At 43.9% G+C, this 12827-nt stretch overlaps 1 protein-coding gene across 2 annotated transcripts in view; it reads right to left on the bottom strand.

Annotated features, from left to right (window-relative positions):
* Positions 1-6811: 6811 nt before the first annotated feature.
* LMTK2 (lemur tyrosine kinase 2) overlaps positions 6812-12827 on the bottom strand; it is a 68665-nt gene continuing 62649 nt past the window's right edge. For both annotated transcript variants that reach the window (XM_061599179.1, XM_061599180.1), the window contains one exon: positions 6812-7158. In XM_061599179.1, coding sequence (XP_061455163.1) covers positions 6827-7158 — 332 coding nt within the window. In that variant the 3' untranslated portion in view covers positions 6812-6826. The remainder of the gene's footprint in view (positions 7159-12827) is intronic.

The following is a 12827-nucleotide window of genomic DNA, read 5'->3' as shown; positions in this document are numbered from 1 at the left end:
TGTATATTAACCAGTAATAACAAATTTACTGTAGTAAAATGGTAGCACAAGGCATTTCATCACCACCACGTGAATCCAGAGCTTGGAAAAGTTACTTTTTTAAACTACAACTGCCATCAGCCCCAGGGATTGGGCTCGTGGGAGTTGTAGTTCAAAAAATTAACTTTTCCAAGCTCTGGATTCACGTGGTGGTGATGAAATGCCTTGTGCTACCATTTTACTACAGTAAATTTGTTATTACTAGTTAATATACATTTGTCATTTATGAAGGAGTCAGAGTCGGACAGTGGAAAAATAGAGGAGTTGGAGTCGAAGGTCTGGCGTACCGACTCCACAGCTCTGCTTATCACAAAACCTATGGCAGAGAGGGGCCATAACTCAGTGGTGGAGCGCCTGCTTTGCATGCACAGTCTTAGAATGGATGGCAAAATGAAATACAGAAGAACACCAAGAGTTATAAATATATACCTTTATTTTATTTTGAATATTAAATAAGGTTCTTTAAATTACAAGTCTTGAATCACACTATGCATGATCAATGTACAGTAGAAATATTACAGTTTTAAAATGTACACAATTTAAAGACAAATTCGACCTGAAATTTCTTTAATTAGGATATTGCCATAAACCTCATACCTGTATTAAATTCCAATAGGAAAACCTCTCCCCTATGATTTTGTTACATAAATTCCCTCATTTACAAATAGGGTAAAAGATTGTATATACACATAAATCAGTACCATTTACCATTAGGTTACGCCTACCACTGTGCAAGATCAGACAATTTATTAAACAGAACTGAACATCTTAAACTCATTCAAGTTTCATTTGAAAATAAAAACAAAAACAAGGCTGGTGGCATTGAACACTTACTGCTCACTTCTGTACTCATCTTCTCAACAATTTCCCCTTAATTCTTTTTTAAAGAAAGGATATTTTATACAACTTAAAGCTGATTTTTAAATATTCCATTCTTATTTTTAAGGCTGATATGTTTCCAATTCCATCTTCCATCGAAAGAGCCATTTTGCCACCCCAATTTTAGCCAAGTGCTTGTTTCTCCCCCTCTAAAACCTTACTGAGCTGTCTCTCTCTTTCTCAAAGAAAGAAAATCAGAACTCCATACAAATAAATCTAAAATACTGATTTTTAAAAAGTAAGCATGAATGGCTCTCATTAGTGCTTTATTAAGTATTTTTTTTAAAAAAAGAATGTGCTCGTTTCCAATAAAAGTGGTGTTTTTCGCCTCACATATGTATAAAGAACTTGGAAAATTATTTAGCAATTAAAAAGATCTCTTCATTTTGTTTCACCTCATTGCAAATGCGTCTTTCCCTTACCTAGAACCCACCCCATAAAGTATGACCTTTGGCCTTTCAGCCTGATCCTATGGCTCTTGATCTCTGACCTGCTACACTACAGTGAAGTAGTGCAAGCATCATCCTGGACATTAAGTCCAGTTCCAATTTACAAACACGCACAGATACCCCATCACCCTTGCAGGGAGCAGCAAAAGCTCAGCCACACTGGTGCAGTTCTGCTGTTGCTGCTTCCAGCTCCAGGGCTCATAATGGCCCTGTAATATTTAGTGTTAACAAGCCACTGCTAACTTTTTGCTCCCTTCTCCAATTAACTCCCCCTCCTCACCTTTGTGCAGCAAAGATGACAGACACCTTTGACTGACATGGGCAGGACTTGGGTGCCTTCAAAAGCTTCACAACAGGCAGAACTTAACATGAAGCTTTCCCTACTAATTCATCCCTACACTGGGATAAGATTTCCTCAGGTTTATTCTGGGGCCCTGCACATCTGGCCCTACAAGCTGCTGCACTCAGATAAAAACCACAGGTTTTTAAGCCCTGAAGAAAATGTACAAAAAAACAACCTAGAACGGAACTGCTCCTTACAACCATCACACTGACTGCTAACATGCAAGTGCGCACACGCACACACACCTGTCATCTTGGTAACTATGGTGCAAAAAGGACAAAGTAAGTTTGTGGAGTTTACAATAAAGAAGCCTCTCCATGATTTAAAAAGGTATAAAACTGTCCTTCAAGTGACAGGAAATGGGACTGACCTGGATGTGTGATTTTTTTAAAAAAAGTGTATGCATAAGCTGAAGCAAAACCACAGTTCAGAGTTTAAACTACACTCATTGTAAATGCTTTTGGTAACTACAGGTGCATCACAGGACCATTTTGCCCACTATGAGAGGGTTTTATGTTCTGATGTACTCTGAAACTCTGTCTTGCCAATGAGAGTTTGGGAAGGACAAACCTCAGAAACAGAAGCTTGCAATTCATATGATGGCCAAAGCAACAAAGGCATCTTAGAATCAATGACAATCTGGGGAGTTTTTTTCCCATAAAACCTCCCTCATGATTGGTACCACCCAAATGACTCCAAGCCAGGAAGAGTTTTCTAACACTTCAAAATAGATAAAGCCTCACACACCCAGTCCTGAGAAGCCATATAGTGCTCGTTGTTGGCTGCAGCATCTCAATGTGAATCTTAAACAGGGATAAAGTAAGTGAGCTCTGATCTGCGACATAAAACTATCATTCTTTGGCAAAAGGGGATGGGGGAGAAGCCTCATGTACCCAGAGAAAATCCTGACTGATGAATGCGCATCAGGCTATTCATAATTTTCATACTTAAAAAGACTCTGGGAAAAAGCAAAAAGGAGTATCAATACATCACAACCCTGGAAACCAGATGGATCTCCAGATATTGCTGACTTGGGCTGATAGGAACTACAGTACAACAACAACTGGAGGGCCACAGATTAGCCACCCCTACTATACACTACCTGTCCAAAGTCAAAGTTACAGGCCTATGCTTTCAGCTGTACAATTCCACATGTTGTTGCAAAGTCTGTATAGCAACCTCAGTTTTGAGTTTTCTTGCTTTTATATTTATCACATTATGAAATAGCATAGAAAGATCGCCTACTTCAGACTCAAACCTACCCAAGAACAGAGCAGTCATTTCAAATAGACCCAACTGAAAATGCATTCAGTGCACTTTAAAATTTGCTCTTTCAAAACACCCATTGCAGGAGCCTCCAAAGTGACAGTACAGCTTTATAGATACATTGGCACGTGAAGGCACTTTGCAGGCAAGTGTTTTGAAGCAATATGTGTTTCAAGCTGTTCTATTTTTTCATTTTATTTTTAGACCATTGGAGCTCCTTGCATAATGAGGCTCCATCACACACAATTTTATTGCACTTCAATGTCTGCCTTCCACATGGCTCACAAGAGCCAGTCTGGCTTAAAGACAAGGGGGAAAAGAAAATAACCCAATACTTTCATACATTCTTTTGTGAGAGGGTTTTAAAGCTACCTGTTTTCATGCTATTTGCAGATGTTCTCAGTCAGACCTGAAGCAGAAGCCTGTATAGGTCAGCTGGATAGCTTTAAAAAACATCAATATTTTACACATTTGTTTCTTTGCCAAGGTTGTGGCTGCAAAATACAGTTTACAGCTCAAATGCTAATTTTTAGAGTGAGGTAAACAAGAAAAATGCATGTTTTACTGAGCGTGCGCAAACATATATATATGCTGTGTGCATTCAACGCTGTGTGTGCACCACACTTGGGAGAGCTCTATATCAAGCCCTTCCTATTTTATGAACGTCATGGTAGCTTTCCAAAAGTAGCATGGAGTTCTAGCAAGACCTTTAAGAGCTATGGAAGATCTCAGCCTAACAATGTACTGCCCATTAGCCCTTATGTTTCTAGTTGCATCCTAAAGATATCTAGTAGTTTTGCGGCCAGCAGCTGTCATGGAAGCCTGCAGGGAAGTTCTGACTACAGGAGGCATGGAAGATCCAAACCCATACTGAAGACTGCTGTGCCACCTGTGGATATTTGAGAACCCAGGTAGGCCCAGTAAGCCCTGCTCTATTAAAGATGCTTCTTTATTGATACCTGACTTCAATAGAAAGAGGAAGAGCAACTGCATGAGTCAACATATCACGCATTAGACTGGTTCAGTAGAAAAGCTGACAGTTCTCTGAAGATGAAATGAACAATACAAGAAGTTACCCAGTAACCAAGATCATTATTTAAAGGCCACACACAAAAGATCTCATTGTCTTCCATATGCCTTGGGGTAGAGGAATGCTACAACACCAACACCACAACTTTTTAGCCAACTATAACTAAAAGGTCAATTCATTGACTGCTTTACTGCAAATGGGAATATATAAAGTGAGTTGCCCCTTTAGAAACATGAACAGCACATAAAGTTCAAGAAATTATAAAAACAGGAAGACTCAAGGTCTGTACATTCTGACAAGTACATTGCGCAGACACAGCAGTTCAAAGCAAACTGGTTAAGCAAGTTTAAAAAAAAGCAACCACCAACAACTTCCATTGATCAAGCTAAGCAAAGGAGAATGGCTTTGTACAAAGCAGAGGGACCTGGGAAGGATAGCTAATAGTGCATCTGCAGCTAAGCAAAGTGTGAAGTCTTTGAAATATGGCTTTCTACACAACAGCTCTCCGTCAGACCATTTCAAGTGACACAGCCATCTGCTGCTCAGCTATGTACAATTTTACATGTTCATATTGATAATACATTGAATACAAAAGGGTTATGGTACAATCCTACATATAAACCAGAGCATAATTTGTACATATTGTTACAAATTTTCTGTAGGCTACTTCAAGTATTTGGGGAGCACGGGAGAGGGGGAAGAAAGGGAAAGCTTGCACAGAATTTTCTCCTCCAAGGAAATGCAAAATGCACCAGTTTTCAAAACAGTACACTACAAAAAGTAACATCCACCTTCAAGTTGAGGTCCTGATCTAACATTTCCACTTGATTCCTGGACTTCTGACAGATCTGCTTTGTTTTCAGATGCAAGAGGTGCTTTAAAAAAACAACTGGCTATTATAGGTGCAAAGCAGAAGTGTCTCCACCGATATGATGACTGGTTATTGAGAGAAACTTCAGTCTTTTTCTCCATCTTCACTGCTCCCTGTTGAGACACACAAAGCCATTAGAGAGGAGGAAAATGCCTGGGATATTGTACCTCCAGAAGAAGCCCCTCAAGACTGTAGATTCTTCTCCAAGCCTACTTCCCAGAGACCTTTTCCTGGAAAAGCTCTGTTGAAATGTGGGGGGAGGGTGCACAAAGAGGGGGAGGAAGTATTTAAAAGAGCACATGTGTATTTTTATGCAACTCCAATGTGCATTGTACTACACCTAGAAGGCTGTGCCTTTTGACCCCTCCCCCCCAACCTCAAAAGTGAGATTCTGATGCTTAAAACACAGTAATTATCCATCTCCTGTTATGAAATCAATTCCAGGGACACACCTGGAAGTCTCTCAGGCACAACTGTCTAAATCGCACACTTCAATGTCACGGTTTAGGACATAAAGGAAAACTACACTATCTGAAACATTGGCCTTAATGATAAACAAGCAAATATTCTTATCTAATCAGAACTCTACTGAATTTAATATAAGCTCATATACTAAATACCAAGGACCCATAAGTACCAGGGGCATTGGTGTGCAAAAAGGCGAATTTTATGATTTAAATATGAACGAGCCAGTCATGAACTTGCTTATTTGGCATGACTCTGGTGTGGTCTGTAATTTTTTCAGGCAAAACAGAGCCAGCTTAGAAGTCCCTGCCTGTATAGCTCCTATTCATTTCAGTGAGGACTGGGCAAGAGAACTAACTGGTTGGGCTGTGCTCCACAGGCCAGACATGTCTGTTTCCAACTCTACTATCCTTACTGGCACTGAAAATCCACCAGCTTGCCCAACAGTAAGGCCATTTATTTCTGCAGATAAGCAGCAATGTGATGCATACAAAAAGGTACTAGTAGATATAGATAGAAGAACCAAATGGATAGGGAACACAAAGGAGAGCCATGAACAAAGAATGGCCATTCAGGGCAGGGGTGCATAGAAGATAGATTTGGGATCTAATGGTAGATCTGAGAGATTTATAGTAGATCAGCAACAGGACTCTGACTCCGAATTTTAGCAAAAATACACACATATACTTCTAAAAATTAGGGCTGTTTAGCTAAAGAAAGCTTGGTGAGAAAACCAGAAGTGGATTTTTGTGTGACTGGAGTAGGAGCTCAGTTCTGGTATCAAAAACAAATTCTAGGACTGAGCATCTGATCAGAGACACCCTGCTCCTTTATTTAGGGGTTCCCAAACTGGTCCACAGATCACAGTGGTCCATGGTATGGCTGTGGATTTGTGGTCGGAGATGGCACGTCCATTACATTAAATGGGCTCCTCCTGGAAGGAAGGGCAGGATATAAATCAAATAATTTAATTAATTAATACTCATATTGATTAACTGTATTTTTATTGCTTCTTGTATTTCTCATATTATATTTTTATTATATTGCAATTTGAATACTGTGGAATTCTACAATTTGAATTCTATGGAATTCAAATTGTAATAAAGTACAATATAAGAGAAATGCAAGAAGCTATAAAAATACAATTTAAAATCACACAGCATCTAGCCCAGCGCATTATAATTACTACAACAGGCAGAAAAATTGTGAAGTGGTCTGCCCTCAGCAATTTTCAAGTGGTCCATGGGGGGAAAAATGGGAACCACTAAGTGTAAGTGTATGCCAACACTCAGACACCATTTGCACTGGTCTCTGGTTAGTGGATCTCAGGGTTCTAGTAAAAAAACCAAAGTATGTCCCACAAGCCTGAAGTCTGCCCATCTCTGAACAAAAGCTCCAGCTTCTGCACCTCAGCCACCGCTACAAACTAAAAAGGTGTGGGTTAAAACCAAGTTTGTATTAACTTTATTTTCTTTTGCATAACTTCAACATCTTCCAATACGGTCAAGTAAGCATTGTTTAAAGCCACAATGATGCAACAAAGTACTGCTTGAAGGGAAATACTTGCCTCCCTGTTCAGTATCAGAATCGGTAAGGTGAGTGAGCGAAAAGCTTGCAATGTTTGCCGGAGAGATAGAGAACCTGGAGTAAGGTAAAGGACTTGACCAGCTTTGTTCAGAGCTTCGAGGAAGAGGCGGTGGGGAGAAGTACTTTGAGGTTTGAAGAGAAGGCTTGGAACTAATGAGACTATTGGCTGCTTTTGATATAAAGGAGGGCTCCGGAGAAGAGAAATCATCATCCCATTCAAAACCTCCACCTAGAACAAACACAAACACACACTAAACACACACACACACAACTGGAGAAAAGGTCAAAATCTACAGGGAATGGAACTTGTAATTAGTTCAGAGGGCATTATCTTTTCTCTGTAGGTTATGCTTCTGGTCAATATCACAGATCTTAACATGCATCAACTGAAGCAGATGATCTGTGTGCAAAGTTGAACACCACTGGATAACAAAGCAAGTTATGTATTTGCACACACTATATTTCCCTTCTTTTAAGAGCACAAAAGTAGATTTTTGAATTCTTTGTCAGACATATGGACAAAACTGGGACTTATAAAATTGATGGTTTGCATTGGTGTGCCAAAACTGGATCTACTTGTAAAGTGAAGTACAGGGAACATGCCACCAAACACCCTGATATAATCTTTTTCCAGCGTTAGAGATGGATAGTATAAGCTAACGATCCCACACTGTTAATTTAAGAAAGTGCAGCCATCTACAAGAAACAAACTCACCTGGTTGTTTTGCTCCTCTTCTAATATTCTAACTAATTTGAACCGAAAAGTGGATTGTCTGTTGTGCATAAGGCCAACATTTTAAAGAGTTCTTTCGAAGCATTTTCCTTTATTTTCAGATAGTGGACTGGGTGTACAAGTATTTTGGGCTCACATCTACTTGTTCTAATAAAGCAGCAAATTCTAAAGACATCAACAGAAGCTTCACAAATAAAAGTAAACCTCAATTAAAGCAAAATATGGGTGGTTACCCTATACATAGGAAGCTGCGTCAGAGAGAGAAAATTCATTGGTCCATCTGATTCAGTACTATGTATACTCACTGGCAGCAACTCTCTAGGGCAGGTGTGGATATTACTGAACTACAACTCCCATCATCCCTAGCCATGTTTGCTGTGGCTGATGGGAGTTGTAGTTCAGCAACATCTGGAGGGCCTAAGATTCCCCACCCCTGCTCTAGAGTTTTAGACAAAAGGTCTATCTATCCCTGTCCTACCTAGAGATGTCAGGGACTGAACTATAATAATAATAATAGTAAAATTTTATTTCTGAGTCGCCTATCTGACCGAGTTAACGGCCACTCTAGGCGACGTACAATGATATAATCATACAATATAATAAATCAATAAAACCACAATCCGTCTTGAATCAGCATTAAAAGCTAACCCATCCCAGAGATCCCATAGGCCTGCCTGAACAGCCAGGTCTTCAAGGCCCGGCGGAAACCCATCAGGGAGGGGGCATGGCGGAGATCAAAAGGGAGCGAATTCCAGAGGGTGGGGGCCACAATCGAAAATGCCCTCTCTCTGGTCCGCACCAGCCTGGCTGTTTTGACTGGCGGGACCGAGAGAACGCCTTGTGTGGCTGATCTCGTCGGGCGGCATAATTGGTGATGCTGGAGGCGCTCCTTCAGATAACAGAAAGTTGGACTTACCATGAAGTGTCCTTCTGGTCAGCGGGGAGTGGAGCATACAGGAATGGGTTAACTCCTCCTATAGGCAGAGTCAAACTTTAACAAAGTGTGAGACGGTGGCCAGCCGGAAGGGGAAGGAACCACCCTCTAACTGCCAGTCGTGATAAAGCTGAACCGGAAGCCAGCCACCTAAACATCGCAAAAACCTAGCACAACGTGCGAACCGTGAACAGTAAAAGAATACAGAATAATAGTAGACAGTGCAGGAGGATGTCATGGGAGGCCCTCCCTACGCTATCCGGGTTATTGTGTGAACACAATTCGCCTATGGACCTTGAAGAGGAGATCCTTCCTGCCCCTTGGCCTAGCCACCCCTGCAGGGTGGGACTGTATGCTCCACTCTCCGCTGACCAGAAGGACACTTCACGGTAAGTAACTTTCCGTTCTCGGTCAGCAGGGTTGTGGAGCATACAGGAATTTTTTCTATATATGTTTTTAATCTGGTTTTAGATTGTGGATTTCTATATATATTTTGTATTGTTTATGTGATTTTATTGTATTCATTCATATTTGTTGTACACTGCCCAGAGAGCTATGCTAGTGGGGCAGTATAAAAATTCAATAAATAAATAATAATAAATAATGGGAAGTACCAAAACAGTGAACCCCACATTCCTAGGGGGGATGCAGGGCTAGGCCACTATTCTCTGAAGAACCCTCCTGCCGAAGGCTGCATTGGACGAGGCAAACTTATCCACCTTGTAGTGCCTGATGAAGGCGGATGGCTGTGACCATGTAGCTGCCTTACAGATCTCCCTGTGGAGCGCAGCTGTGGCTGCTGCCCCTCTGACTGAGTGAGCAGTAATGCCACTCGCGGGAGATCTGTCGGCAACCTGATATGCCATGGACACACACTCCCTGACCCATCTGCTGATGGTGGGGCGCAACACCTTTCATCCCTGTGCCCCCTTTTTGAAGGAAACCAAGAGGGACTCCATCTTACGGAACAACTCAGTCCTGTCTAGGTAGATCCTGAGTATCCGCTTGACATCCAGGTTGTGCCATTCCTATTCCCTAGGATGTATAGGGTGTGGACAGAAGTTAGGCAAGGAAATGTCCTGCCCCTTGTGGAACACCAAATTTACCTTGGGCAGAAAAGCGGGATCTGGCCAGAGCACCACTTTATCGGGGTGAAACATTCAAAGGTCCTCTTGGGGTGAGAGTGCTCCGATCTCTCTCACCCAAGCTGACGCCACCGCCACCAAAAACACTGTCTTAAGGGTAAGTAACTTAAGGGGCAATGTTTGAGCCGGTTCAAAAGATGAACAGCAAAGGGCTCTGAGAACCAAGGGAAGATCCCAAGAGAGAAATCTATGCAGAGTGGCGGAAGATACGATGGACGCCCCCCTCAGAAAGCATTTAATCCTGGGGTGGGATGCTAAAGAAGCAGCCTCCTGTCGAGGAAAGGACACTACCCAACACCAAAGCCTGTCGCTGAAGCGTCTTAGGGGCTAACCTCTGATCCAGACCATCATGCAGGAAATCCAGGACGATCCTAAGATGACACTCACTGTGCATCAGACGCTTACGCCTGAGCCACCGATTAAAAGCCCTCCATGTAGTCTCGTAAATCTTCTGTGTGGAGGTCCTGCGCGAGGCCAGTATAGTGCCTATGACTCTGAGAGACCCTCTCCTTTCAATGATCGCCGTTCAATCTCCATGCATGAAGCTGTAGCCAGTCTGGATCTGGGTAGAGTAAAGGTCCCTGGGAGAGAAGGACTTGTCTCCAGGGGAGCCTCCAGGGGTGTTTCGAGCTGAGGTCCCCCAGATCGGAGAAACGTGGTCGTCTGGGCCAGTGGGGAGCTATAACCACTGTCTGTGCGTGGTCGTCTGGGCCAGTGGGGAGCTATAACCACCACCTGAGCCTGCGTATGAACCTGGTCAGGAGTGGCAGAGGGGAAAACATGTACAGGAGACCCCGGGGCCAGGGCGCAGAGAGGGCATCTGCTTCCTGAGCCTTGGGCTCCCAGTAACGCAACATGAAGCTGCTGACCTGCAGGTTCATCTCAAACGTAAAGAGATCTATGCACGGGGTCCCTCATCTCTGGACCAGATGATGAAAGATCTCCCTGTGGAGAGCCCATTCACCCTGCTGAACCTATTCTCTGCTGAGCCAATCTGCCTGGGTGTTTAGGGTCCCCTTCAAATGAACTGCTGAAATGGATACCACGTGCTGCTCCGCCCACCTGAAGATGAAACTGGTTTCCTTCTGCAGAGAACCCAACCTCGTTCCCCCGACAGTTCAAATGAGCCATTGTGGAGACTTTCTCAGTCCAGATCAGTACATGGGCTTGTGCAAGGATGGGCAGGAAGTTCTGGAGAGCCAATCTGACTGCCCTGAGCTCCAGCCAGTTGATTGACTGTGCTCTCTCCTGCACCTGCCACGTTCCCTGTGCAAATTGGTTCAGGCACGTAGCCCCCCATCCCATGAGGTTGGAATCAGTGGTAACAACTGTGGCTGAAAGAATCCTGAGTGACAGCCCCTTCCATAGATTGGGCAGATAGCACCACCAGATCAGAGAGTCCCTCACCTCTCTGCTGACTAGAATTGAGCCCGTCCATCGATGAGCAATTTTGTCCTGGAAAGGCAGTAGAAGCCACTGTAATGTCTTGGAATGAAATCTTGCCCAGGGTACTGAGCTGATTGCCGCTATCATTGAGCCCTGGAGCTTGGCTAGGTTACTCAGCTGGAACCACTTGCTGCTGAGACAGGTAAGTAGCTGACACTGAAGTTTGGATATCTTGTCCTCCAACAGAAACAACTTGGCCTCACTACCCCGAGATGTTGAAGGTGCTTCGTCAGTAGCAGATGACTCTTGGATGCAATGATGACAAAACCATGGGCTTCTAGACAGCGGACAGTACTCTCCACAACCCGTCTCGCTCCCTGAAGAGACTGGGCCTGGATGAGAAGGTCGTCTAGATAGGGGTACACGTGTACCCCCTGGGTGCACAGATATCCCACCACCACTGCCATGAGTTTTGTGAAAACTCTGGGAGTGGAAGAGAGGCCAAACGGCAGGGCTTTGTACTGGTATTGCTGCCCTCCATGTGCAAAGCGCAGATACTGATGATGCTGGGGCAGAATCGGAATGTGCAGATACGCTTCTGTGAGGTCTATGAAGGCGGGGAAGTCTCTGGGTTGAATTGCCTCCATAATTGACCGGAGCGTCTCCATTTTGAATTTCCTGGGCCGAAATAACCAGTTCAACTCCAAAATGGCGTGAAGGTTGCCATTGCATTTGGTCACCATAAAGAAGACAGAGAAGACCCCTGACCCACGTTGAAGTGTTGGCACCTGTTCTATGGCGCCTATGTCGATGAGATGAGCTATGGTGTCTAGGGTTCTTTGTCTTTTTTCCGGATCACACGCTGTGGCGGCCAATCCCCACTTGTCTCTGGGAATGGTTGAGAATTCCAGGAAACACCCCTTCATCACTGTGTCCAATACCCATTTGTCAGTTGTGGATGCTGTCCATGCCTCCGCAAAGAACTGCAGCATGCCCCCCACCGGGTATCCCACAGTGTCATGATTGAGCCGGCTTGGAGCTGGGTTTGGGCTGTCGTTGTCTGCCGAATCTACCCCCTGTGGAAAAGGTTCGGTGCTGCTGTCAAGCTGTGGTCCAGGGAGAGTTCCAGGAACCTCTAATCTGTCTGTTGTTCCTATATGCAGAGGCATAACCTTTCGGACAAAAGGAATGCCCTATTTCCTACGAGATTGCTTGCTCTCGTCCTTTTTCTTAGCCATGGGCGATCCAAGAACTTGCCAAAAAGGTGCCCTCCCGCATAAGGGAGAACAGAAAGACTGGCTTTGGAATGGTGATCCACCTCCCACTGTTTAAGCTAAATGTTTCATCTCACAACCACTGCACATCCTAGGGCCCAAGCTGAGTACTGCAAACTATCCATGGAGGAATCGGCTAAGAATTCAGCTGTCTTGGCTAACTTGTTAAGTCCCTCCTGGACATTCCTGACGTCTGATAAGACTTCCTCCATCAGTGCTCTGACCCATTTAACTGCTGCACAGGCCAGAAAGGAGTTAGCCGCCGACACCCTCATGGAAAGAGCCGCGGCCTCATGCGCATGCTGAAGGGCTGCATCGCTGCACCTGACACTAGGGTCACACAAAGTGTCCCCTTTTGGGGGGATACCTGTCTTGGCCCTAAAGCTGATACCAGCTTGTCCATAGTCGGAACTTTCAGGCTGTCCA

The sequence above is a fragment of the Rhineura floridana genome, chromosome 17, assembly GCF_030035675.1.
Source record: "Rhineura floridana isolate rRhiFlo1 chromosome 17, rRhiFlo1.hap2, whole genome shotgun sequence".
Lineage (NCBI taxonomy): Eukaryota > Metazoa > Chordata > Lepidosauria > Squamata > Rhineuridae > Rhineura > Rhineura floridana.
The sequence above is the reverse complement of the archived record's forward strand: the minus strand, read 5'-3'. Positions and strand labels throughout refer to the sequence as shown.